Below are 26,900 nucleotides of genomic sequence, written 5' to 3'. Positions count from 1 at the left end.
TACTTACTATTATGCAACCTCAGTGCTCTGACTGTAGTAGGTCATCTCATACTCTGACCCCTTCCTGTTCTCCAGCAACCATACTCTATCACTCCTTTACTTTCTTCCCCGTAATCCAGCTCCCTCTGGCTCTCTCTATCCCTTCATGCTCCCAACTCCCAAACGTCTACCTTCTGCTCAGACTACTCTGCTCAGCTTCACATATTTATTTCCTATTTTCTACTGATTATCTCAATCTGGATGTCCCTTCAAAACCTCAAACTCACTACCTGGTTCCTCAAAAGTACACCTCCTGAAACGTTATTTCATTCATTTCTATGCCAAAGATGCTAGGTCTGAGGCTCTTTTTCTCTCTGGCCCTCATTAACTAGAAAGTACATCCTAACTTTTCAATCCCTCTCATACTTTTGTCTTCATTTTAGAACTCACCTCACCTCCTAAGTGCTTATACAATTCTGTGCTCCAATTTCTGAGCAGCAATATAGATTAACAGTTTAAAGTGCAAGTGCTGGAGTCCAAAAGAACTGGTCGAGACATCTGACAACTGTGCGGCCTTAGTAAAATAACTAATCTTTGTCTTAATCATCTATAGAAAAGACCTATCTCAGAGGTTGGTTTGTGAGGATTAAATGACATAAGGCATGGGAAGCATTTAAAAAAGGCAATATTGCCCTGTGTAAAAACTCAGCATACTTACTGGCTAAGGTAAAATACAATCTTTAATCTAGCACACAAGGCCCTCCAAGATCTCATCTCTTCTAACTTCCAAGTCTTAATCTCTCAAAATGTTTGCCTTCACATCCTACATATAAATCACAAGGGACTATTTAAATTGCCTAATAGACACGGAAGGCCAATGCTTTCTTTAATACCATGTACTGAGTCACACACTAAACCTTCCAGAAACCATTTATTCATCTTTTAAGATTATTCAGCAGAAGCCATCTCCTCTGTGAAAATTTTCCAGACTTCTCATCTCCACATTTCCTTGCTGGAAGGACTGATCAATCTGTCTTTTGTGCACCTCACATCAAACATATCACTGTTCTGTGCTGTAATGTCTATTCTTTATATGCACACTTCCTTTTAGTGGACACTTCCTTTTAGTTTAGTGGACAAGGACAGGGAGGCCTTACCTGTATATGCATTGATCCCTCAGTGGCCAGCATGGGGCCTGTTTGTAGATGCTTAGCAAAGGTTCTTTGGATAGAAAACAGATGCTATTTAGCCAATCTCATTTCATGAAGAATGAAGATAGAAAAATTTTCTTAAGAGAATAAAATATTGAAAGTACTGAACTTACAAAGTTCAGACCAAATTTTAAGAAACCTACAAACTGGATGGCTTAAAACAGAATCAAACCCAAACAAAAAAATTTTGGACCTCAGACAAGATAATTATAACCAGAAAACTGTGGAAAATAAGAGTATTAAAATGAAGCAACAACACTGCTACATTTAAGAAATACTTCCTTTTCTGAAACAAACAAAACAAAGAAACAACAAAAAGTCTGATATCAAATAAGTCATAATAAAAAAAAAAATTCTAGGCCAGGCACAATGAAAAGCTAATTTTAACTAAAAGCTAACACATGAAATGGTGCAAATGACTACCTTATATGTGTCATATGTGCTTTTGGTATGAAATGGCTACTTCTTAACATTATTTCTTCTCCTATTACTTCTTTTTCCTACTAAAACACAGACATACATGGAACATAGGATTAAAAAAAAAAAACCTAATGAGAAAAAGAAAGATTGACATTGTGCATCATCACTCTTTTAAAATCTTTTTTAAAGACCCTGTGGCTGACTCTTTAAAGCTCAACTGCATTTTTACAGAATATACACAGAGACTTATTCTTTGCTATATGCCCCCCAAGGACAGAAGAAAATAAGTTACCTATGATCTTCAAAACATATTCCATTATCCTCCTGGGGACTGTTCTTTTACTAGTGTGAAAGTTAAAATATTTTTTTGAAAGTTAATATTAAAATAGTAAGTCAAATATAACTTCGTTACAGTCTTTATTATGCATTAGGGGGAAAAAAACCATGTGTCAGTACAATGACATTTCTCAAAACAGAGCAAAATTCAACTATTTGGTGCAATAAAAAATTTTATGAAGATAAAATTAGATTTAGATAATGAACCTTTCAAAGTGCAATTCTATTTGTACTTAGAAGTATCCCATATATTGCAATAAAAGTTTGAATATATTTACTAGCAGAAGTAAGTTATCAAACCAGTTTAAGATTATATACATGCAGTAGCAGCTTAGTGGTAGAAGAGAAAGGTCATTTGATTTTGAGCCAGTATGACCAAGACTCTAATACTAGCTTTCATGACTTAATGCTTATGTGATGCTGGCCCTCTAAGTCTTTCTAATCTTAATTTTACCATCTGTAAAATGGGGATGATTCTATCTTTAAGGAAAATGGTGAGAGGAACAACCAAAATAACATAAATGAACAAGGAGAAATAAAAAGTACTATCAAGGTACTTTTAATAGTTGTATTAACGTGTGTTACTCCAGACAAAAGTGTAATTTCCATCTAATAATTATACTTTATAGCTTTCATCTTTGGCTAAGATTTATTTTGCATAATATGTCTTATGGAACATAGCACAGTCATCTTTCTACAGCAAGACAAACAGGCATAGCAAGTCTAAATAATTTGCTGGAGGCTTCCAGGGTAAGTGGGAGAACTAATTCCAGAACCCTTTGTTTAACCATCTACTCTAATATCCAGGTACATTTTCTTCCTAATCGTCACATTCTTTAGACTACCTTTTTGGAATGAGATGAAATTAAAAAAACATAAAACTCAAAAAATTTATTTTTTGTCACAAAACAACAAAAATTTTTAATTGTAATCAAGCAGGTCATATAACCTTATGGATCATTTATTTCCCTTCGGCTTTGGGTTTAAGCCATATTATCACCAAAGACCAGTTAATCTATTTGTAGTTGAAATCTTTACAGGTAAGAAACTACTTAAAATTATTCAGAGGCAGAGATTCTAAGACCTAACAAGTGATTTCCTGTACCTTATAAATTGAAGATTTTAAGCCATAAATGCAGATTTAGATCAACCAAAATTTTAAAGATCTTCTATTTACTCATTTAAAAGCAATCAAATAATAGCTATTTGCACTTCTAACAATTTTAATTGTCACACTGACTAACCTAGCCAATGCAGAACCACTGAAGCTATGTAAAGGCTTTAAAAGGAAAACACAATTGCAATAGCTCTAGAGCACTAATCTTTCAAAACAAATACCTTTTGCATTTATAAACACAAAATTCTTCACTTTTCTAACACTGTAATTTGTACATAAGCTTAGTTCATTTTTAAAATGATATAAAAGGAGTAAGTTTTAATTATCCATTTATTTTACTACTATAGAAAAGATTAACATTAAACCACTTAAAAACTAAATAAAATTTGCAAATATTTGTTCTTACTTCCGTAGATAAGATGTCCTTTAGTGCTACGAAGAGTGCTATCAATTTGTAGCACTAATTCAAACTACCAGATTACCAGTATGCCAATCTACTCACAGATCTCTTTCAGAGAAATCTACTGTGTCTAGAGGAGGGCTATAAAGTGTGCTATCATCAGATAAAGGGCAGAAGTATCTTTAAGGGTGGAGATTGAGGAACAGATCAAAATTGTTCTTTTTCTTGCCTGTTCATGGAGTTCCATTATCTCCTTTACATTCTATTTAAAAAACAAAGCATAAATAAAAACAGTCATAGATAGGGTGGATATTCATACCACAAACATTAATGAAATTTAAATTAAAATCTTATTTTAAGTTTTGACTTTTTACAGCACTGTAATATTGGTTCCTGCTCATTAAAATAATAATTTTTCCTCTAAGTTTCATAAAGGCGCTATGAATCACCTGACTCAATTCAAAGATACTTTAAAATTCTATAGCCATTTATTTCCTTTTTTTACACTGTGGTGATATATATATTTATAGCATAATGCCTGCCATTGTAAGCATTTGTAAGTATACAGTTCTATGGCATTAATTAAATTCACAATGTTGTGCACTAACACAACGTGCACTACCACAATGTCGTACACTAACACTATTTCCAAAAATTTTTTTAATCACTCCAAACAGAAACTCTAGAACTCTTAACCAATAACTCCCCAAACCTCTTTCTCCCAGCCACTGGTAGCTGCTAACCCTCTTTATGTCTATGAATTTGCCAATTCTAGCTATTTCCAAAGAAATGAAATTATGTAGCATTTGTCCTTTGTGTCTGGTTTATTTCACTTAGCAGAATGTTTTCAAAGTTCATTTATGTTGCAGCATGTATGAGAACTTCATTCCTTTTTACAAGTGAGTAATAATCCATTATAGGTATATACATTGCATTTTTTTTTTTTTTTTGCATTTTGTTTATACAATTCATTTGTGGCTAAACACTGGGGCTATTTCCACCTTTTGGTTATGTGAATAACGAATGCTGTAATGAACAATGACACACAAGCATGTGTTCCAGACCTTGCACACAATTGCTGGATATATACCTAAAAGTGGAATTGCTGGTCTATGTCCATTTTGAGGAACCACTAAAAACTATTTTCTACTGCAGTGACACCATTTTATAATCCCACCAGCAACATACAAGAATTTCAATTTCTCCACATCTTCACTGACATTTATTTTCCTGTTTTAAAAAAATAATAGCCATTATAGTAGATGTGAAGTGCTGTCTCACTATGGTTTTGACTAGCATTTCTTAATGATGAATGATGTTGTTCATGATCTTTTTCATGTGTTTACTGAGCATTTTTAGATCTTCTTTGGAGAAATGTCTAGTCAAGTCTCTTGTCCATTTTTTAATTCAGCTGCTTGTCTTTTTGTTGTTGAGTTGTAGGAATTCTTCATATAATCTGGATTTTTTAAAAAAAATTTTACTTGGAGTTCAATTTGCCAACATATAGCATTAACACCCAGTGCTCATCCCGTCAAGTGTCCCCCCTCAGTGCCCGTCACCCAGTCACCTCAACCCCCTGCCCACCTCCCTTTCCACTACCCCTTGCTTGTTTCCCAGAGTTAGGTGTCTCTCATGTTTTGACACCCTCACTGATATATTCATTCATTTTCTCTCCTTTCCCCTTTATTGCCTTTCACTAATTTTTATATTCCCCAAATGAATGAGACCATATGATATTTGTCCTTCTCCAATCGACTTACTTCACTCAGCATAATACCCTCCAGTTCCATCCACATCGAAGCAAATGGTGGGTATTTGTCATTTCTAATGGATGAGTAATTTTCCATTGTATACATAAACCACATCTTCTTTATCTATTCATCTTTCGATGGACACCGAGGCTCCTTCCACACTTTGGCTATTGTGGACATTGCTGCTATAAACATCGGGGTGCAGGTGTCCTGCCGTTTCACTGCATCTGTATCTTTGGGGTAAATCCCCAGCAGTGCAATTGCTGGTTGTAGGGCAGATCTATTTTTAACTCTTTGAGGAACCTCCACAGTGTTTTCTAGAGTGGCTGCACCAGCTCACATTCCCACCAATAGTGCAAGAGGGTTTCCCTTTCTCCACATCCTCTCCAACATTTGCTGTTTCCTGTCTTGTTAATTTTCCCTATTCTCACTGGTGTGAGGTGGTATCTCATTGTGGTTTTGATTTCTATTTCCCTGATGGCAAGTGATGCAGAGGATTTTCTCATGTGCTTGTTGGCCATGTCTATGTCTATGTGTTCCTCTGTGAAATTTCTGTTCATGTCTTTTGCACATTGCATGATTGGACTGTTTGTTTCTTTGCTGTTAAATTTAATAAGTTCTTTATAGATCTCGGATACTAGCCCTTCATCTGATAGGTCATTTGCAAATATCTTCTCCCATTCTGTAGGTTGTCTTTTAGTTCTGCTGACTGTTTCTTTTGCCGTGCAGAAGCTTTTTATCTTGATGAACTCCCAATAATTCATTTTTGCTTTTGTGTCACTTGCCTTCATGGATGTTATCTTGCAAGAAGTGGCTGTGGCCAAGTTCAAAAAGGGTGTTGCCTGCGTTCTCCTCTAGGATTTTGATGGATTCTTGTTTCACATTTAGAACTTTCATCCATTCTAATTTCATCTCATTGAGTTTATCTTTGTGTATACTGTAAGACAACGGTCTAGTTTCATTCTTTTTTGTTTCACATTTAGAACTTTCATCCATTCTAATTTCATCTCATTGAGTTTATCTTTGTGTATAGTGTAAGACAACGGTCTAGTTTCATTCTTTTGCATGTGGCTTTCCAATTTTCCCAGCACCATTTATTGAAGAGACTGTCTTTTTTCCAGTGGATATTCTTTCCTGCTTTGTCGAATATTAGTTGACCATAAAGTTGAGGGTCCACTTCTGAGTTCTCTATTCTGTTCCATTGATCTATGTGTCTGTTTTTGTGCCAGTACCACACTGTCTTGATGACCACAGCTTTGTAGTACAACCTGAAAGCTGGCATTGTGATGCCTCCAGCTCTGGTTTTCTTTTTTAATATTCCCCTGGCTATTCGGGGTCTTTTCTGATTCCACACAAATCTTAAGATGATTTGTTCCAACTCTCTGAAGAAAGTCCATGGTATTTTGATAGGGATTGCATTAAATGTGTAAATTGCCCTGGGTAGCATTGACATTTTCACTATATTAATTCTTACAATCCATGAGCATGGAATATTTTTCCATCTCTTTGTGTCTTCCTCAATTTCTTTCAGAAGTGTTCTATAGTTTTTAGGGTATAGATCCTTTACCTCTTTGGTTAGGTTTATTCCTAGGTATCTTATGCTTCTCGGTGCAATTGTAAATGGGATTGACTCCTTAATTTCTCTTTCTTCAGTCTCATTGCTAGTGTATAGAAATGCCGCTGATTTCTGGGCATTGATTTTGTATCCTGCCATGCTACCAAATTGCTGTATGAGTTCTAGCAATCTTGGGGTGAAGGCTTTTGGGTTTTCTATGTACAGTATCATGTCACCTGCAAAGACGGAGAATTTGACTTCTTCTTTGCCAATCTGCATGCCTTTTCTTTTTGCTGCCTGATTGCTGAGGTGAACACTTGTAGTACTATGTTGAATAGCAGTGGTGAGAATGGACATCCCTGTTGTGTTCCTGATCTTAGGGGAAAGGGTCCCAGTGTTTCCCCATTGAGAATGATATTTGCTGTGGGATTTTTGTAGATGGCTTTGGAGATGCTGAGGAATGGTCCCTCTATCTCTACACTCTGGAGAGCTTTGATCAGGAATGGATGATGTATTTTGTCAAATGCTTTCTCTGCATCTATTGAGAGGATCACATGGTTCTTGTTTTTTCTCGTTGATATGATCTATCACATTGACTGCTTTACGAGTGTTGAACCAGCCTTGCATCCCAGGGATTAATCCCACTTGGTCATGGTGAATAATATTCTTAATGTACTGTTGGATCCTACTGGCTAGTATCTTGTTGAGAATTTTTGCATCTGTGTTCATCAGGGATATGGGTCTATAATTTTCCTTTTTGGTGGGGTCTTTGTCTGGTTTTGGAATTAAGGTGATGCTGGCCTCATAGAACGAATTTGGAAGTACTCCATCTCTTTCTATCTTTCCAAACAGCTTTAGTAGAATAGGTATGGTTTCTTCTTTAAACATTTGATAGAATTCCCCTGGGAAGCCATCTGGCCCTGGACTTTCGTGTCTTGGGAGGTTTTTGATGACTGCTTCAATTTCCTCCCTGGTTATTGGCCTGTTCAGGTTTTCTATTTCTTCCTGTTCCAGTTTTGGTAAGTTTGTGGCTTTCCAGAAATGCATCCATTTCTTCTAGATTGCCTAATTTATTGGCGTATAGCTGTTCATAATATGTTTTTAAAATCGTTTGTATTTCCTTGGTGTTGGTAGTGATCTCTCCTTTCTCATTCATGATTTTATTAATTTGAATCTTCTCTCTCTTCTTTTTAATAAGGCTGGCTAATGGTTTATCTATCTTATTAATTCTTTCAAAGAACCAAACTCCTGGTTCTGTTGATCTGTTCCACAGTTCTTCTGGTCTCGATTTCATTCTGCTCAAATCTTTATTAATTCTCTTCTTCTGCTGGGTGTAGGATCTATTTGCTGTTTTTTTCTCTTGCTCTTTTATGTGTAAGGTTAGCTTTTGCATTTGAGTTCTTTCCAGTTTTTGAATGGATGCTTGTATTGTGATGTATCTCCCCCTCAGGACTGCTTTTGCTGCATCCCAAAGATTTTGAAGGGTTGTATCTTCATTCTCATTAGTTTCCATGAATCTTTTTAATTCTTCCTTAATTTCCTGGTTGACCCTTTCATCTTTTAGCAGGATGGTCCTTAACCTCCACGTGTTTGAAGTCCTTCCAAACTTCTTGTTGTGATTTAGTTCTAATTTCAAGGCATTATGGTCTGAGAATATGCAGGGGACGATCCCAATCTTTTGGTATCGGTTCAGACCCGATTTGTGACCCAGTATGTGGTCTATTCTGGAGAAAGTTCCATGTGCACTTGAGAAGAATGTGTATTCAGTTGAGTTTGGATGTAAAGTTCTGTAGATATCTGTGAAATCCATCTGGTCCAGTATATCATTCAAAGCTCTCGTTTCTTTGGAGATGTTGTGCTTAGAAGACCTATCGAGTGTAGAAAGCGCTAGATTGACGTCACCAAGTATAAGTGTATTATTATCTAAGTATGTCTTAACTTTGGTTATTAAATGATTGATATATTTGGCAGCTCCCACATTCGGGGCATATATATTGAGGATTGTTAAGTTTTCTTGTTGGATAGATCCTTTAAGTATGATATAGTGTCCCTCTTCATCTCTCACTACAGTCTTCGGGGTAAATTTTAGTTTATCTGATATAAGGATGGCTAGCCCTGCTTTCTTTTGAGGACCATTTGAATGGTAAATGGTTCTCCAACCTTTTATTTTCAGGCTGTAGGTGTCCTTACGTCTAAAATGAGTCTCTGTAGCCAGCAAATAGATGGGTCTTCCTTTTTTATCCAGTCTGAAACCCTGTGCCTTTTAATGGGATAATTTAGCCCATTCACGTTCAGTTACTATTGAAAGACAGGAATTTAGTGTTATCATAATACCTATTCAGTCCCTGTTTTTGTGATTGTTTCCTTGGACTTCCTCTTTCTTTTACAGAGTCCCCCTTAATATTTCTTGTAGAGCTGGTTTGATGGTCACATATTCTTTCAGTTTCTGCCTATCTTGGAAGCTCTTTATCTCTCCCTTCTATTCTGAATGAGAGCCTTGCTGGATAAAGTATTCTTGGTTGCAGGTTCTTCTCATTTAGGACCCTGAATATATCCTGCCAGCCCTTTCTGGCCTGCCAGGTCTCTGTGGAGAGGTCTGCTGTTAACCTAAGACTTCTCCCCATAAAGTTTAGGGATTTCTTGTCCCTTGATGCTTTAAGGATCTTGTCTGTATCTTTGGAATCTGCAAGTTTCACTATTAAATGTCAGGATGTTAAACGGTTTTTATTGATTTTAAGTGGGGGATCTCTCTATCTCCTGGATCTGAATGCCTGTTTCCCTCCCCAAGTTAGGGAAGTTCTCAGCTATGATTTGTTCAAATATACTTTCTGATCCTCTGTCCCTTTCAGTGCCGTCTAGAACCCCAATTAAACGTAGATTTTTCCTTCTGAGGCTGTCATTTCTTTCCCTTAACCTTTCCTCATGATCTTTTAATTGTTTTCCTCTTTTTTTCCTCAGCCTCGTTCCTTGACATCAACTTGTCTTCTATGTCACTCACTCTTTCTTCTACCTCATTAACCCTCGTTGTTAGGACCTCCAGTTTGGATTGCAACTCATTTAACTGATTTTTAATTTTGGCCTGATTAGATCTAAATTCTGCAGTCATGAAGTCTCTTGATTCCTTTATGCTTTTTTCCAGAGCCACCACTAGCTCTATAATTGTTCTTCTGAATTGGCTTTCTGACATTGAATTGTAATCCAAATTCTGTAACTCTGTGGGAGAGAGTACTATTTCTGTTTCTTTTGTGGTAAGTTCTTCCTTCTAGTCATTTTGCTCAGTGCAGAGTGGCTAAAAGCAAGTCGTACTGGAAAAAGGAAGGAAAAAGAAAAAAAAGGGGAGGGAACAAACAAAAAACAAAAGACAAGGAGGGGTATTCTCTGATTCTATAAACTGTAAGTCCCTAGACTTCCCCTGGAACTTTCCAGTGCTGCTTGGTCAAGAACTTGCTCTTCCCCTGTCCTTCCAGCTGGTCTTCTGGGGAAGGGGCCTGCTGTGCTGATTCTCAGGTGTGTGCACCTGGGGGAGCTGCCCCACCCCCTGCTGGGTGCCGGGCTCTGTGGGAGCTGTTTATCCTGTGAGGACCCTGCTCCCTGGCGCCCTGCTCAGTCCCAGGCACAAGGCGACACCAGGAGGAACAACAACAGTGGCGGCGGCCAGCTCTCCAGCTCTGGAGTCAGCTCTATCAGCAACTACTGCTGTCTCCCAGTCCACAGGGGCCTGGATGCTCTGGGGGCAGGGGGTGCTGATCTGCATAGCTCAGGGTCGATGGTGGCAGGAGCGTCCTTATTGTCCTGTGTCCTCCCAGCCCCCGCCTGTCCCAAGGGGAGCACCTGATCCTGGGCTATGTCCCCCAGCGCCCTGGGCTCCAGGGTCTGCGCCGCTGAAATCGTGCTCCCGGGCTGCACAGCCCCCTCTGCACAGAGCTGTCGCCTGAGCGGCTCCCGGGGCCCTGCCGGGCGCACTCCAGCCCTTTTCAGAGCTCCGCCCGAGGTGTGTGGCGCCCTCTCCCCTGGGCCACACTTCATCTGTTAGTAGCCCCAGGAACCTGGGGGCTCCACTGCCCTTCCTGGGATCCTGCCCGAGTTCCCTGTGAGCGCCTTTCCGTCAGGGAAGATTGGTAAAGTTCCTGTTTCTCCGGGACTGGACTTCCCTGTCCTGGAGGCACTCGCTACCGGGCCTTAGCCCAGCTCCTCGCGGGGCGGGGTGGGTGGAGGGCCTCCCTCTTGGATGCTGTTTTATTTATTTATTTTTTCCGTCTTCCTACCTTGATAGAAGTGCAAACTCTTCTCACTATAGAATTCCAGCTGTTCTCTCTTTAAATCTCAGGCCAAATTCGTAGGTTTTCAGGATGATTTGAAAGTTATCTAGGTAAGTTGGTGGAGATAGGTGACTTGGGGATCCTACTTTTCCGCCATCTTATATACTCTGGATTTAAACCTTTATAAGATATATATAATTTTGCAAATATTTTCTCCCACTCTAGGTGTTGTCTTTTCATTTGAGGGGTAATGTCCTTAGATATCCAAGTTTTTTACTTTAATGAAGTCTCATTTACCTACTTTTTCCTTTGGGGCTGGTGCTATTGGTGTCATATCTAAGAATCCACTGCCAAATCTAAGGTTATGATGGCTTATCCCTATGTTTTCTTCTAAGAGCTTTATGGCTTTAGCTCTTAAATTTAGGTCATTGGTCCATTTTAAGTTAATTTTTATATGATGTGTGGCAGGGATCCAACTTCATTCTTTTGTATATGGAAATCCAGTTATCCCAAGCCTCATCTGCGAAAGAGTCTTTCTTTCCTACACTGAATGAACTTAACACTCTCAAAAAAATAAGTTGTCCATTGTAATAGTTTCCTAACAAAGTATCACAAGATGGCTTAAAACAACACAAATTTATCCTCTCACAGTCTGGACTCTAAAAATCCAAAATCAAGGAAATAAGATAGGGCCTTATTTCCTCTAACACTTGTGGAGAGGATCTCTTCTTTCCTTGCCTCTTCCAGCTTCTGGTGGACTCAGGTGTTCTTTGGTTTCTGGCAGCCTGTCATCTCCACTTCTGTTTTTACATAGCTGTTTTTCCTCTGGGTCTGTCTTTTCCTTTCCTTATGAGGACATCGAGTCATATTAGATTAGTGTCCATCCTAATGACTTTATCTTGACCATTTCCAAATAAGGGCACATTTGCAGGTATGGAAGATTAATGCTTCAATACGTTTTTTTAGGGGGACACAATTCAAACCAGATACAGCCACAGATATATACAGAGGTTTATTTCTACACTCTCTATTCTATTCCACTTGTCTATATAGAGTCTGCCCTTTATACAAGTCAGTATCACCAGCTTTGTAGTGTTTTGAAATCTTTTTCAGGATTGTTTTACCCTTTTTTTTTTTAATTTTGCCAGACTTTGACAAGTTTTTACTTTGCCAAACTTAGCCAAACTCTTCAGAAACAAAACATCTTTTATTATCAGTCTTTATTATGGGTCACATTTTTCTGCTTCTTTACAAGACTGAGTTTTTATTATATACCAGACACTGTAAATTTTGCCTTTCGGGAATGTTGGATATTTCTGTATTCCTATAAATATTCTTGAACTTTGTTATGGGACATAGTTAAGTTACTTGAAAAGAGTGTGACCCTTGGGTACTGCTTTTCAGATTTAGCTGAAGGCAGAACTCAGTCTATGGTAAATTACTCGCTACTACTGAGGGGGTAGAGATCAATGCCTCATGAATTACGAGGTTTTGCAGTCTTGCTGTTAGGACAGGCACCATTCCTGACCATGCTACTGCCCCGCACTATCAACTCTATCCTTTTCTTTGCTTTTTTCCCCCTCTCTGGGTTATTTTCTTCACATATCTGTGCTAGACAAACTCTACAGAATACTGAAGGATTACCCCTGCCAAGTTCTTTTTCTGTGTACCTCTTTCCTCTCTGATGTCCTGTGAACTGGAACTACCTTGTTCTCCTTAGACTCACAGTTTCCTCCCTCCTCCTCAGAAATTGTCAGACAACTTCCATTTGTTATACGTAGTCCAGGAATAGACACCATAACAGTCATGTCTCTTAATATTCTTATTTCCATCTAAGACGAGACTTATCCTGCAAGCTCCTTAACAATCATTCTCACATTTCTTGGCTGGTTGATACAAATGCCACATAGAAAGCACCTCTTCACTCTCTGGTAAATGAGCTCCCCCTATTTGTGCCTAAGATAGGGTCCAATTCTATGAGGCCTTTATCCAAAAAGAATCAGTACTGCCTTTTTGTCAGTTGGCACTCTCAACACCTTATCTCACTGAGAAACACAAAAAAATATCTGTACTACTCTATTCCTAGCACTTATGTTGTTTAATTAAGGTGTCATTGTATGCAACTTACTCATAAACTACACTTAGTACATTCATATACTATACTCACATAGCTATATAGTGGCTTCAGTTTTATTGCCCCAGAACTGTAAAATAAGTTCCCTAATTTTAAAGTAAACGTGTATAACTAACATATGTAAATTTGATTTTTCTAGGGATAACTCAGGGTTTCTCAATCTCAGCACTATAGATACAGATCCCTCCTTGTTGTGTGTGTTTAGGGTGGGGAGAGAAGTATGCTGTACACTATAGGATGCTTAAAAGCACACGTGGCCTCTTGGCCTCTACCTACTAAATGTTAGCTGTGACCACATCCAACCTCCCACCACATTTAACAATCTGATATTGCCAAATGTCCTTTGAGCAGGGGGTGGCAAGATCACCCCAGCTGAGAACTACTAGGCTAACAGAAAGAACATTTCTAACCTTAAGTATTTGTTTACAGTTTTTAACAACAGAAAAAGGAGGAAGAGTAAGGGGATAAGACTTAATTCCAAACTGACAGGAACCTGTTAAAATAACTAATTCTCAAAAATCTGGAGATCCATTTTTCTGCTAATTACCTTACTCAAATACATTGTAAATATGTTTTAAAAGTAACTTCTTTATATATAATGCAGTAAATACCATCAATCTTTAATTATGCTCAATCTACTGAAAGGTATCATAATGAACATCTTGAAAAGAAGCAGAGAAACTAATTTCCCTATCACTGAAGCATTCGTGATTAAAATTCAGTTTTACTTCATGCTATGCTAATTTTATGAATTATTTACAAGTCTTAAAGTACATAATGTGAAACTTCTTACTTGAAAATAAACTTCTCTACTCTGAGATCTCATTTTTCAAAATATATTCCCCAAGACTTAAAGCTTATTTTTAGGCGATTCAAGAGGGAGAAAATTAATTAAACTGGTAGCTAGAGTTAAAAGAAGGAGAGCCAGAAAGTTCATATCTATGTAGTGTTATTCTCCAAAGGAACAGAAGAATATTTTATACCAGTTCCAGGTTTTGAGTAGACACGTCTAGAAGTCTAATGCAATTACCTGCAACATGAGCTCACAGTCATCTCTTCCAACAAAAATCATTTCTCGTGGCAGCCTGTGGCGAGTGCCTCCACTGCTCACCAAAAACCAGGATGTTAAGCTCATTTTCTGCTTAGCTTCTAAGTCTCTGGCAAAACTACGTCATCCTGCAGAGATATTGAAGAAAAACATACATTCAGATATTTTTAGCTTTAGTATCTATTCATCAAACCTTTTAAAGCAGGCTTAAGAATAGAACTGCATCATCTACTCCTAGCTAAGTAAACAGTCCAGAGGTCCTACAACATAATGGATTTACCAAATTCTCAGGAGTGTATTAAGTCCAAAGACTCAATATTAAGAGTTCAATTAAAAAGGAAGATATTAAATTAGTCAACCAATTCACACTTATCACACTTCTGAAAGGCTTTGAGCACAGCTTATAAAGGTCTACAATTCTCAAGTAAATGATCATGATATTATGTTAACCTGAGTAAAAACCAACATTATACAAATAAATGTCTGATTTATAGATAATTTGAGAAAGACTAATTTCAAATGTATATATTTGATATCTGATTAAGAACTGTAAATAAAAACCAAAGAAATTGTCAACGAAGCATAGACCACTGAAAGAACTTTTAAAAATATGCAATTGCAATTTCTCTGTCCTCACATGTACTTCACTTTCTTAGGACATTTTTCTAGAGTAGCAATTTTTTTTTGTTTTTTGTTCTTGGAACCCATTACACTCTTTTATTTTTTTAAAAATTTATTTGAGAGACAGAGAGCAAGAGCGAGAGAGAGCATGAATGGGGGAAAGGCAGAGAAAGGGAGAAGCAGACTCCCCAGTGAGCAGGGAGCCCATGCAGGGCTGGATCCCAGGACCCCAGGACCATGACCTGAAGGCAGATGCTTAATTGAGTCAACCAGACAGCCCTCATTTCACTATTTTTTAAAAAAAGAACCCCAAAGAGCATTTTGTTTATATGGGTTACATATGTCATTTACCATAAAAAGAAATGAAAACTGAGAAACGAAGATTTATTCATTTAAAACAGAAGGCCTGTCTTCATTCAGATAATTAGAAAAGAGAAATTTATTTTAATAGTTTTCTCAAAGAACTGTAGTTTTTTCTTTGATACTACATCAAAACTTTGAAAGTTTCTTGAAGTTTACTTATAATAAGATATCTGAAACTTTTTATAGTATGCTACATGAAAATTCATCTTCAACTTTGAAGGAATCTTGTATTATAAATTCATCATTTGGAAAATATTGGTTCCCTGAGTTACACAGATCTTCCAAATGATGACACATTCATTTTATTATTTAAAAACATCCCATTCATTAATTTCACCACTCATCTCCTCAAAAAAGCCTTTAAGTGCTAGGCAGCTGTGAGGATCATGGTGGCAGAATCAAGTTTTCTAAAATCCTAGTTTTCTCTTGAAAGCTCAAATTTTGACAACAAAATACTACCAGTTCTTTTTTTTTTTGAGATGACAGGCTTTGTTTGCAAAATACTCAAGTCTACAAAACCGTAAATTTGTTCATCATTGTTTCAAGTAACAAGGTGCTCCATGAAACAAGTGGGTAGTGCAGTTCACAACTCAATGATACAGATGCTTCCCATTGGGACAACCAGGTACTTTGGTATACAACATAAGTGCTTTATAGGTCCTTCCAATTACTTGTACAGAATATTAAAAAGATGTGACTCATTTTTACCACTTTATCAGAGACATTCTTAAGTGAAACTGGATTTTTTTTTTTTAACTGCAGGTACATGGCAGTGAAGGATACAATTACTATTAGTATAGTTCAGCCTAGATCTATGCCAAGCAACGAGCAGCTTTACCTACCTTTCTTTTTATACTAGAAGTTCAAAAAAGGTAAATAATGTTTTGATGTTATTATGAAAATAGTTTTAACCTCTTGAACCTTTGAAATGGTTTCAGAACTCCCAGAGGCCTGTGGATTGAGCTTTGAGGACCACTGTGCTACAGAAGGTGGCTATGTCATTTAGAACTTAAACTTTGGAGTCAGATTGACAGATCAAGAATCTGTCTTGTCTCTTGATTCCAACACTTTACTTTTTATTCAACATGACCTGGGGCAAGTTACTTATCTCCTGCTCATTGGTTTATTCTTTCCTAAAATGGGGTAATGATAGTATCTACTCAATACTTTTTTCTTAGGAATCAAAAAACTATTTGTAAATATTTTCCCCAAGAAATGGCACATTCTGTTATAATTTAAATAGAAGCAAACTATACTCCAGTGAACTGAAACATTCTGCAGTAAGAACTATATCTATACATTAAAGCAAAATCCTACAAAATGTAGAATTTTATGTCAAGGTAAAAATATTATGGATTATAAATTTATCAGCACATACAAGAAACAGTGGGTTTCACTAAAACAGGCAAATAATATTCTGTAAAATCCAAACAATAGGGACTATTGGATGGCTCAGCAGTTGAGCGTCTGATTTTGGGAGCTCAGGGCATGACTCGATCTGGAGATCGAGTCCCATGTCAGGCTCCCTGTGAGGAGCCTGCTTACCCTCTGAACTATGTATCTGCCTCTTCTCTCTCTCTCCATGTCTCTCATGAATAAATAGACAAAATCTTAAAAAAAAAAAAAAAAGCCTAAACAATCAAGTCTTGCTCCACTCTCAGCTTACCAATTGATATGGTCAATTTATTTGGATTTTTAAATCTTTCATCCACCTAACTCTGTGCTGGAAATGTTGTTAATCTTCCAACTGTCTAGTCTCTATCAAATTGGCTTTTAGCATTTCACATGTACATCCTGGCCAAGTCAACACAGAATCAAAAAAATTTTATGCAAGAAAAACCCTCCAATCTAAATACAGCATTTACTTTGCATACTGCGTTTATAAACCAACAAAAGAACAATTTTGAAACATGATATTAATAAGTTAGCTATTATTTATATATTTATTTAAAGGGACTGGAAAACAAAAAACTACAATAAGACATGTTAAAAGGAAATGAAGTTAAACACTGAAAACTAAAACAGCACAGCCAAATATGGTAATGGGAATACAACATTTTCAAAATCAAATTTTATGTGAACATTGTTTTTATGCTACAAAAACACTGTTTTAAGTATTTAGACAACATCAAATAGAATTATATTAATACACAAATATATAATCTATAATTCTATAATATAAATATACAAACAATAATTATAGTTTACCCTTGAACAACAGTTCAAACTCCATGAACCTGCTTATATGTGGATTTTTTGATACAGTATGATAATTACAATTTCTCTTCCTTATGATTTTCCTAATAACATTTTTCTTTTCTCTAGCTTACCTAATTCTAAGATTATAACACATAATACATGTAATATAACAATATGTGTTAACAGTTTGTTATTGGTAAGGCTTCTGGTCAACAGTAGGCTATTAGGAGTTACATTTTAGGGGAGTCAAAAGTTATACATGGATTTGCAACTGTGTAGGGCTTGGAACTCCTAACACCTGTATTGTTCAGGGGTCAACTACATATAATTACATAAAATATGAAATAATGGCTTTTAATATATTTTTTTGATTTTCACTGACACTTAAAAGATAAATAAACGAATACATAATTTCTGAAACAAAATAAAAGTTATCCTCAAGATGAGGGGTATTTATTTACTGGAGTGGTACAATGGCCTTGAGACCTCTTCTAGCTTCTCAACAGCAGGTGGGAATGAGATATCACAAAAAAAGCTACTGCTTTTCCATTTTTACATAGGGCTCTCTCCTTATCTAAGACAGCTTTCTCACTGGTCCTTCAATTCCAATGATCTTTTTCTACTCACTGAGTAATATAAACACTCACACACAGATAAAACTGAAACCTGGTTGAGAGCTTCCTCAAAGTCCAAGCTAGGTTTCAGCTCAGGATCCTCTAAGGGTTGGGGGAATAAGAAGCCTTTGGGTTCAACAATTGTAGAGAAATGCCCGAGTGTTGACCAGATGTGATAGCAGTTACGTTTCCTTGTACAGTTTCTGGATGAGCCAAGAAAACATGTATTTTGGAGTAGACTTTCTGAATTAAAACCCCAGTCCCTCGTGCTAAGTGATTCAAAACCTCAAAAATGACAAAAATAACAACAAATGCTTCTCAATTTTAGATATATCTGTACAAAGAAAAAAAAAACCCAAAGAAAGAATATTTAAAGACAAAATGAAACACAGATATGGTATCTTATAATACCTGGCATATGGAAGGTACCCACTTAATGTTCGTCTCCTTCTCTCCCTCTCCTCCTAATCTTTTCTGCCAAATAATATCCTAAAGTTGTAACTTGAGACTAGAACAATATCAACCAAACAAGTAGCATTTATTGAGTATTTTCTATGTCAATTCTCTAAAGTATTCACTTAAAGGACACTTCAGGATAAAAATTGTGACAATATAATGTAGCTCATGGATTAATCATAAAATTAAAAATGTTAGTCTTTATATTTCATTCATATTTCAATTCTAGAGAAGTTTAATGGATCATTTATTAAAATTCCTACAACATTTTCTCAAAGCATGAACAGTCTTCATTGGGATCTAAAGTATGATTGTACAGAGGATCATTGAGTTTTTTGAAGACTGCAGGCCCAGGCCCTCTTACATATTCAAATTATACCACAAACTATAACCTTTGCCCTGTGATTCTGCATTCTTCCAATCAGAGGTGGGGTATAATCTCCCATTCCTTAACTCTAGGCTCTGCCTTATAATTTGTTTTGGCCAACAGGATGACATCAGTATATGTGATGCAAATAAAGCCTAAAATGTGCTTGGGCAATTGGCTTGCCCTCCTGCACCTCTGCCATCACCAAAAAAAAAAAAAAAAAAAAAAGGAACATGCCCTGGCTAGCCTATTTGTCCAAGATGAATGAGAGATATGTCAAACAGACATAGATCTAACATATAACTTGAAATAGGGTGGTCAGTGTATCATCCAACCTCCAGCTGAACAACAGATATATGAGCAAAAAATGAAAATGTTGTTTGAAGTCCCTAACAGATGTGAGCTGATTTGCTTCACCACTGACTATAATATAATGCACACGGAGTATAATTTACTAAAATACAGTATCTTTCCGTAAGTACATTCAGTCCAATACATTCACTTGAGTATCTTTAGAATTTACAAATGAAATGTTTTCATTGTCTCTTTTCCCAATTTACTCTTTTCTTGATGGTAACATTTATTTGTATAATTAAATATAAGGCTGCTATATATATCACAAAACTAAAAATTAGAGGTAAAGCTCTCAGCTTATTGTAACAAAGAACCAATAATTGGAAAATCCAGCAGTGGTAGAAAATGCAAGCTCCCTTTCTTTGGGTGGGGAGGCAATATCCTTAGTTTACTTTTTTCCCCTATGGAGTTCAGTTTACTACAGGAGACTACTCCCATATCCCTCACTAATGGGCAATAAACACACTGCTGATATTGTAAGAGCTAAACAAAGAAGTGGTTTAGGGGGTTTCACTGCTCTAGTTGCAGTTTCTACATATTAATCTCCTTGGCTAAGCAAAGCACTTCTACTCTAGTAAACAATTTAATTCCTAAGCTTAGGAATATCAAAAAAATGTGGAAACAGGAAGCTCCAGGAATCACTTCTCCACATAAATGACTATTGAACTCCTAATAACTATATGAAGTAACTGTTTGGGGGCTCTGGTGTCTAGCCAAACAACTGCTAAACTTCAGTATTTGGCATGGTAGCACGTACCATCCCCATTTCCTATTCCAAAAGCTCCAAGAAGTAGCTTGTGGATATCCTCCTGAATTTCTAGCGTGACTCACTGGAGAGGATATATAATAAAGACTTTCTCATCAAAATATTGGATTGTGTGCTCTGGCTGCTGATTGATACTTTTTATCATGAGCCTTTGTGCTGGCCATCATTGCTTCAACTCCTAAAAGCTGAAACATCTTTTAAGGAATTTGGAGAGTCAAGTGTGCATGTTTCTTTGTTTTCTTTCCCTTTTGGGAATCAGGTATTTAAGGAAATCCTTATGAAGTCACTGGCTGACCACAGAGATGACAAAAAAGAAATTTTAGTGACCACACACAACAAGGAATACACACCTTGCAAACACAGTTTCAAAGAGTAAAATGTTGGCTTCAGCATTCAACAAGGGATATTGAGCAATCCCTAAGTAGTGGGATAATTAAATTTCCAGATTTATCACAATATAATACTTTAATATCCAGTTTGGTTCTCAAACTATATAGAGAGCAAGCAACAGGAAAACTCACTTGTAGGGGGGAAAAATGGACAGAAACCATCCCTGGGGAAGCCCAGACATTTTAATTATTAGTCAAAGGTAGTAAATCAACTGCCTTACATGTGTTATGTGACAAAGAACTAAGGGAAATCAGCAAAATGATCTATGAGAAAGCCAAGATCATAACAGGAAGATACAAATAATATAAAATGAAAGGTCACTACGGAAGTTCAATAGCAGATTTCAGCAAAAAGAAGAAATGATCAGCAAATCTGAAGGTAAGACAACTTGAAATATCTAGTGTGACAGAAAAAAAAAAAAAAAAAGAGTAACATAAACGGAGCCTGAGGGATCTGTAGTATATTGTCAAATGTAGCCACACATACATTATAGGAGTCCCAGAAGGAGAAGAAACAGAGAAAGGGGAAGAAATAATGACAAAAAACTTGCCAAGTCTGAGGAAAGATATAAACACATCCAAGAAGCTCAACAAACTCCAAGCAGGATAAATTCACTCAGATCCAGACTCAGCCATATTATACTCAAACTGCCAAAACTGAAAGAAAAAGACCATTTTGAAAACATCAAGAGAAGACACTTGTCATGTATCCCTAATAAGATTAATGGCTGATTTCTCCTCATAAGCCATGGAAGTGAGAAAGCAGTGGGATGGCATATTTATAAAGTCTGGGGTTAAAAACTGTCAACCAAGAATTCTGTATCTAATAAAACTAAATCTTATAAATGAATCACAATTAAGACTTTCCAGTTAAGCAAAAACTGACAGTTCATTACCAGTATACTGACCTACAGAAAAATGCAAAAGAAAGACTTTCAGGCTGATATGAAAAGACACTAGACAGTAACTAGAAGCCATGCGAAAAATTAAAGATAACAAAAGTAAAATAAATATGTAGGTAAATATAAATCCAAGATGATTGTTCTTCTGATATGATTTGCAGCTTTTCTCTTTTTCCAGTATGATTTAATAGGCAAATACATACAACAAAACTTATAAAGCGGGATGCCTGAGTGGCTCAGTGGTTGAGCACCTGTCTTCGGCTCAGGGCGTGATCCTGGGGTCCTGGGATCAAGTCGGGTTCTCTGCAGGGAGCCTGCTTCTCCCTCTGCCTGTGTCTCTGCCTCTCTCTCTCTATGTTTCTCATGAATAAATAAAATCTTACAAAAAGAAAACTTATAAAGCGATGTCAATAGGAATACAATATATAAAATGTAATCTGTGACAAATATAAAATAACACAGGAGGGAGGGAGATGTACAGAAGCAAAGTGTTTGTATACTCTTAAAATTAAGTTGGTATTACTGAAATTAGGTTATTATAAATTTAAGATGTTATTTGCAATCCTCAAGGTAACCACTAAGAAAATAACTAAAAAAACACACAGGAAAGGAAATCTAATGACACGTTAGCAAAAAATCAACTAAGTACAAAAAACATGCAGTAGTGGAGAAATGGAGGAACAACAACAACAAAACTTAAAAGAATGTAAAAAATAGGTGACAGAAGTAAATTCTTCAGAAACCATATTAAACACATATGTATTAAACTCTCCTCTAAAAAGGCGGAAAAAGGAGGTCAGATACAATTACAAGATCTGTTGGGGTGCCTGGGTAGCAGCTGGTTGAGCATCCGACTTTTGGTTTCAGTTCAGGTCATGATCATAGCGTTGTGAGATGGAGTTCTCAGTTGAGCTCTACACTCAGCAGGAAGTCTGCTTGAGATTCTCTCTCCTTCTCCCTCTGTCCCTCCCTCCAGCTTGCCCTCACTTGTATGAGCTCTCTAAAATAAATAAATGAATCTTCAAAACAAATAAGATCTCTCTATACACTGCCTACAAGAGTTTCTATAGATACAAGGGCACAAAGAGGTTAAAAGGTTGAAAAAAGATATTCCATGCACTTTGGAGACACTTGTCTCCACTTTTGAGCAAAAGTAGAAGTGGCTGTATTACTGTCAGAAAAAATAAATTTCAAAGATAAGAAACAAAAGAGGACATTACATATTGATAGAAGATTCAACATAGCAACACATAAAAAATGTAAACATATGTACCTAACAACAGAGGCTCAAAAGATACAAAGCAAAAATTAACAGAATTTTAAAAAGTGGACAGCTGAACAATAATAGTAAGAAACTTCAACACCCCATTTTTAACAATGAAACAAAAACTAGACAGAAGATCAATAAACAAAGGACTTGACAGTCCAATATACCTAACAGACATATATAAAATGCTCAATTCAGCTACAGCAGAATCCTATTTTTTTCAAGTACACAAAGCACATTCTCCAAGACAGCCCATTATGTTAGACCAGAAACAACTTAATTTCAAGAGTGAAAAGTGCAAAACAACTTTTCCAATCACAATAGAAGGAAATTAGGGATCCCTGGGTGGCGCAGCGGTTTGGCGCCTGCCTTTGGCCCAGGGCGCGATCCTGGAGACCCGGGATCGAATCCCACATCGGGCTCCCGGTGCATGGAGCCTGTTTCTCCCTCTGCCTGTGTCTCTGCCTCTCTCTCTCTCTCTCTGTGACTATCATAAATAAATAAAAAAAAAAAAAAAAAAAAAAAAAAACAATAGAAGGAAATTAGAAATCAGTAACAGAAATGAAAACAGGAATATTCTCAATAGGTGGAACTTAACACACTGTCAACAGCCAATGGGTAAAAGAAGCAGTCATAAGAGAATGAAAAAATCCAATGAGACAAGTGAATATAAGAACATAACATACCAAAACTTATAGGACTGTACAAAAGCAGTATTAAGAGGGAAATTTACTGCTGTGAATGTATATATTTAAAAAGAAATATCTTAGACTAATAACTTGTTATTAACTATTAATCATCTGTAATTCTTAACACCTTAAGGAATGAGAAAAGAGGAAACGAAACACAAAGCTACCTGAAGGAATAAAATCATAAAGAATAAAAATAAATGAAATAAGAGCATTAAAAAATAAGAGAAAAATCAATAAAAGTTATTTCTTTGAAAGAAGACTCAAATCTCAAATCCCTAAAATCTGAAATAAAAATGGTGACATTACTAATTTTGATATATAAAAAAGGATTATAAGAACATTACAAACCGGTGTAAGCAAAAACACTGGATAACCTAAATGAAATTGACAAATTCTAGAAACACACAACCAAACCAAGTTAAATCATGAAAATACAGAAAAATAGAATGGACTTATACTATGAAGACTGAATCAGTAATAAATGCCCAACAAAGAACAGTCAAGGACCAGATGTCTTCACTGGTAAGTTCTACCTAACAGGTAAAAAGGAATTAACACCAATCCTTGTCAAAGTCTTCCAAAAACTTGAAAAGATATCCTAATTCATTCTATGAAATCAGCATTACCTGATACCACAGACATAAAAACTTCAAAAAACTGATAAACCATTATCTTATACTACTGATACAACAATCTTTAACAAAATACTAGCACACTCAATTCATTAGCGTATTTTTTAAAAGATTTTATTTATTTAAGAGAAACACAGACAGAGAGAGGCAGAGACACAGGCAGAGGGAGAAGCAGGCTCCATGCAAGGAGCCTGATGTGGGACTTGATTCCTGGACCCTGGGATCATGTCCTCAACCGTTGAGCCACTCAGGCACCCAATTCATTGGCATATTAAAAGGACTATATAACCATAGCCATATGAACCTATTCCTGGAAAAAAGGGATGGTTCGATACAAAAAAACCAATGTGACAGACCATATTAAGAGAATGAAGGAAAAAAAAAACCATGATTATTTCAATTGATACACAAAAAAAGCATTTGAAAACATTCAAAACCCTTTTCTGATTATAAAAAAGCACCTAATAAACTAGGAATAAAAGAGAACATGATAAAATCAAATATGAAAATCCCATGGCTAACACCAGACTCAATTATGAAAGACTGAAACCTGCACCTTAAAATCAGGAACAAGACAATGCCTACTCTCATCATTTCTATTTTATATGGTCTTGGAAATCCTAGCCGTAGCCATCGTGATTAGGTAAGAAGAGAAAGAAACATTACATATCAAAATTGGAATGAAGGAAGTAAAATCATCTTTCTCCCAAGATGACATGATTTTATAGGTAAAAAATTTATATCCTCCCCAAAGAAGGCCCCAAAAGTGTTCACAGCATGAAGGGAATCAGAAAAATTGCAGGATATAAAATCCAGTCAAAACTCAGTTGCACTTCTACTTGCAATTGAACAATCTGAAAGGGAAATTTTTTTTAAGAGTTCATTATTACACCATCAAAAATAACAAAATACTTAGAATTAAATATAACCAAGATGGCTCAGGACTTATACATTGAAAAATATAAAACACAGGATCCCTGGGTGGCTCAGCGGTTTGGCGCCTGCCTTTGGCCCAGGGCGTTAATCCTGGGACTCCACACACCCGCCTACCTGCGTGAAGCTTGCTTCTCCCTCTGCCTGTATCTCTGCCTCTCTCTCTGTGTGTCTCTCATGAATAAATAAATCTTAAAAAAAAAATAAGAAAGAAAAATATAAAACAATGCTGAAAGTTTAGAAGACCTAAATAAATGGAAAGGCACTGTGTCTTCATGAACTTGAGATGTAACACTGTTAAGGTGACAAGACTATCCAATGCAAAGTAGATTTGATGCAATCCTTATCAAAATCTCAAGAGCACTGTTTGAAGAAACAGAGAAATCCATCCTAAAATTTATATGGAACCTCAAGGGACCCTGAAGAGCCAAAACAACCGAAGTGTAAATACTCAGGACGTTTCCTGATTTCAGAACTTCCTAGAAAGCAGCAGCAACTAAAATATTGCCATAAAGACAGACGTGTATCAGTGAAGCACAACAGAGAACCCAGAACTAAACCATCACATATACAGATTCCTGATTTTCAACAAGGGTGCCAATACCACTTATTGGGGAAAAGACTGTCTTTTCAACAAATGATGCTGGGAAAACTGGATATTTACCTGCAAAAGAATGGAGTTGGCCTCTCACTTGCCACATGTGAAAGTTAACTCAAAATGGATCAAAGACCCAAACATAGGAGCTAACACTGTATAAAATTCTAATAAGAAAAAAAGAAGGGGATTTGCATGACCCTTGTATTTGGTAATGGTTTCTTACAGATAACACTGAAGCACAGGGTACAAAAGAAAAAAACAGATAAATCAAACTTTATCAACATTTAAAACTTTTGTGCATCAAAGGACACTACCAAAACAGTGAAAGGAATGGAAGAAATATTTGAAAATCGTTTATCTGATAAGGGATTAGTGCCCAGAATATTAATCATTAGAAAAATGCAAATGAAAACCACAATGACATACCATTTCACATCCATTAGGATGTATGATCTATTATCAAAAAATGAAAACTAGTGTTGATGAGGATGTGGAGAAACTGGAACACTTGTGTGTTGCTGGTAGGGATATAAGGGCAGCTGCTGTGGTTTCTTGAAAAGTCAAACAGAGGGGCACTTGGGTGGCTCAGTCAGTTTAGCCTCTGACTCTTGGTTCTGGCTCAGGTAGTGGCTCAGTGATGGGATGGAGCTCTCATCTGTCTCCTTGCTCAGCGCGGAACCCTGCTTTTTTCCTCTCCCTCTGCTTTGCGCTACCCACCCCCCGTCTCTCATTAAAAACAAAACAAAACAAAACAAATTATGATTTTCCATATCATCCAGCAGTTTCACTCCTAAGTATATACTCAAAAGAATGGAAATGTATGGAGTAACAGATACCTATATACCAGTGTTCACTGCAGCATTGTTCACAAAAGCTAAAAAGGAGAAATAACTCAAGTGCCCATCAGGATGAGTAAATAAAATACGATTTGCACATTCAATGAAATATTATTCCATCATAAAAAGAAATCAAATTTTAACATGTTACAACATGGATGAACTTCATCACATTATGCTCAGTGAAATAAGCCAGACACAAAGGGCAAATATCATATGATCCACTATCATGAGGTACCTAAAACAGGCAAATTCATGTAGATATAAGGTAGAACTGAGGTTACAAGAACTGGGGAAAGAAGGAGTTACTATTTAACAGGTGCAGAGTTTTTGTTTAGAATGATGAGAAAGTTCTAGAAACAGACAGTAGTATGTTATACACTGTGAATGCAATTAATGTCACTGAATTTTATGCCTAAAAATGGTAAATTTTATATATATATTTTAAGATTTTATTTATTCATCAGAGACACAGAGAGAGAGGCAGAGACACAGGTAGAGGGAGAAGCAGGCTCCCTGCAGGGAGCCCAACATGGGGCTCGATCCCAGGACCTGGGATCACACCTGAGCTGAAGGCAGATGTTCAACCGCTGAGCCACCCAGGCATCTTGGTAAATTTTATATTCTGTATATTTAACCACAATATTTTTAAAATGTAATTGGAGGGAAAAAAAACCACTCGAGCCCTCTCTCTGCCTTGA

The 26,900-nt window shown here is 36.6% G+C and overlaps 1 protein-coding gene across 16 annotated transcripts in view; it reads right to left on the bottom strand.

Annotated features, from left to right (window-relative positions):
- The window catches only part of CEP170 (centrosomal protein 170), a 131,440-nt gene that overhangs the window by 85,400 nt on the left and 19,140 nt on the right, over positions 1–26,900 (bottom strand). For all 16 annotated transcript variants that reach the window (XM_077901422.1, XM_077901428.1, XM_077901424.1 and 13 more), the window contains one exon: positions 14,193–14,338. In XM_077901422.1, the coding sequence (XP_077757548.1) occupies positions 14,193–14,297 (105 nt within the window). In that variant the 5' untranslated portion in view covers positions 14,298–14,338. The remainder of the gene's footprint in view (positions 1–14,192; positions 14,339–26,900) is intronic.

Source organism: Canis aureus, chromosome 6, assembly GCF_053574225.1.
Source record: "Canis aureus isolate CA01 chromosome 6, VMU_Caureus_v.1.0, whole genome shotgun sequence".
Taxonomy (NCBI): Eukaryota; Metazoa; Chordata; class Mammalia; order Carnivora; family Canidae; genus Canis; species Canis aureus.
This window is presented reverse-complemented; position numbering and strand designations above follow the sequence as displayed.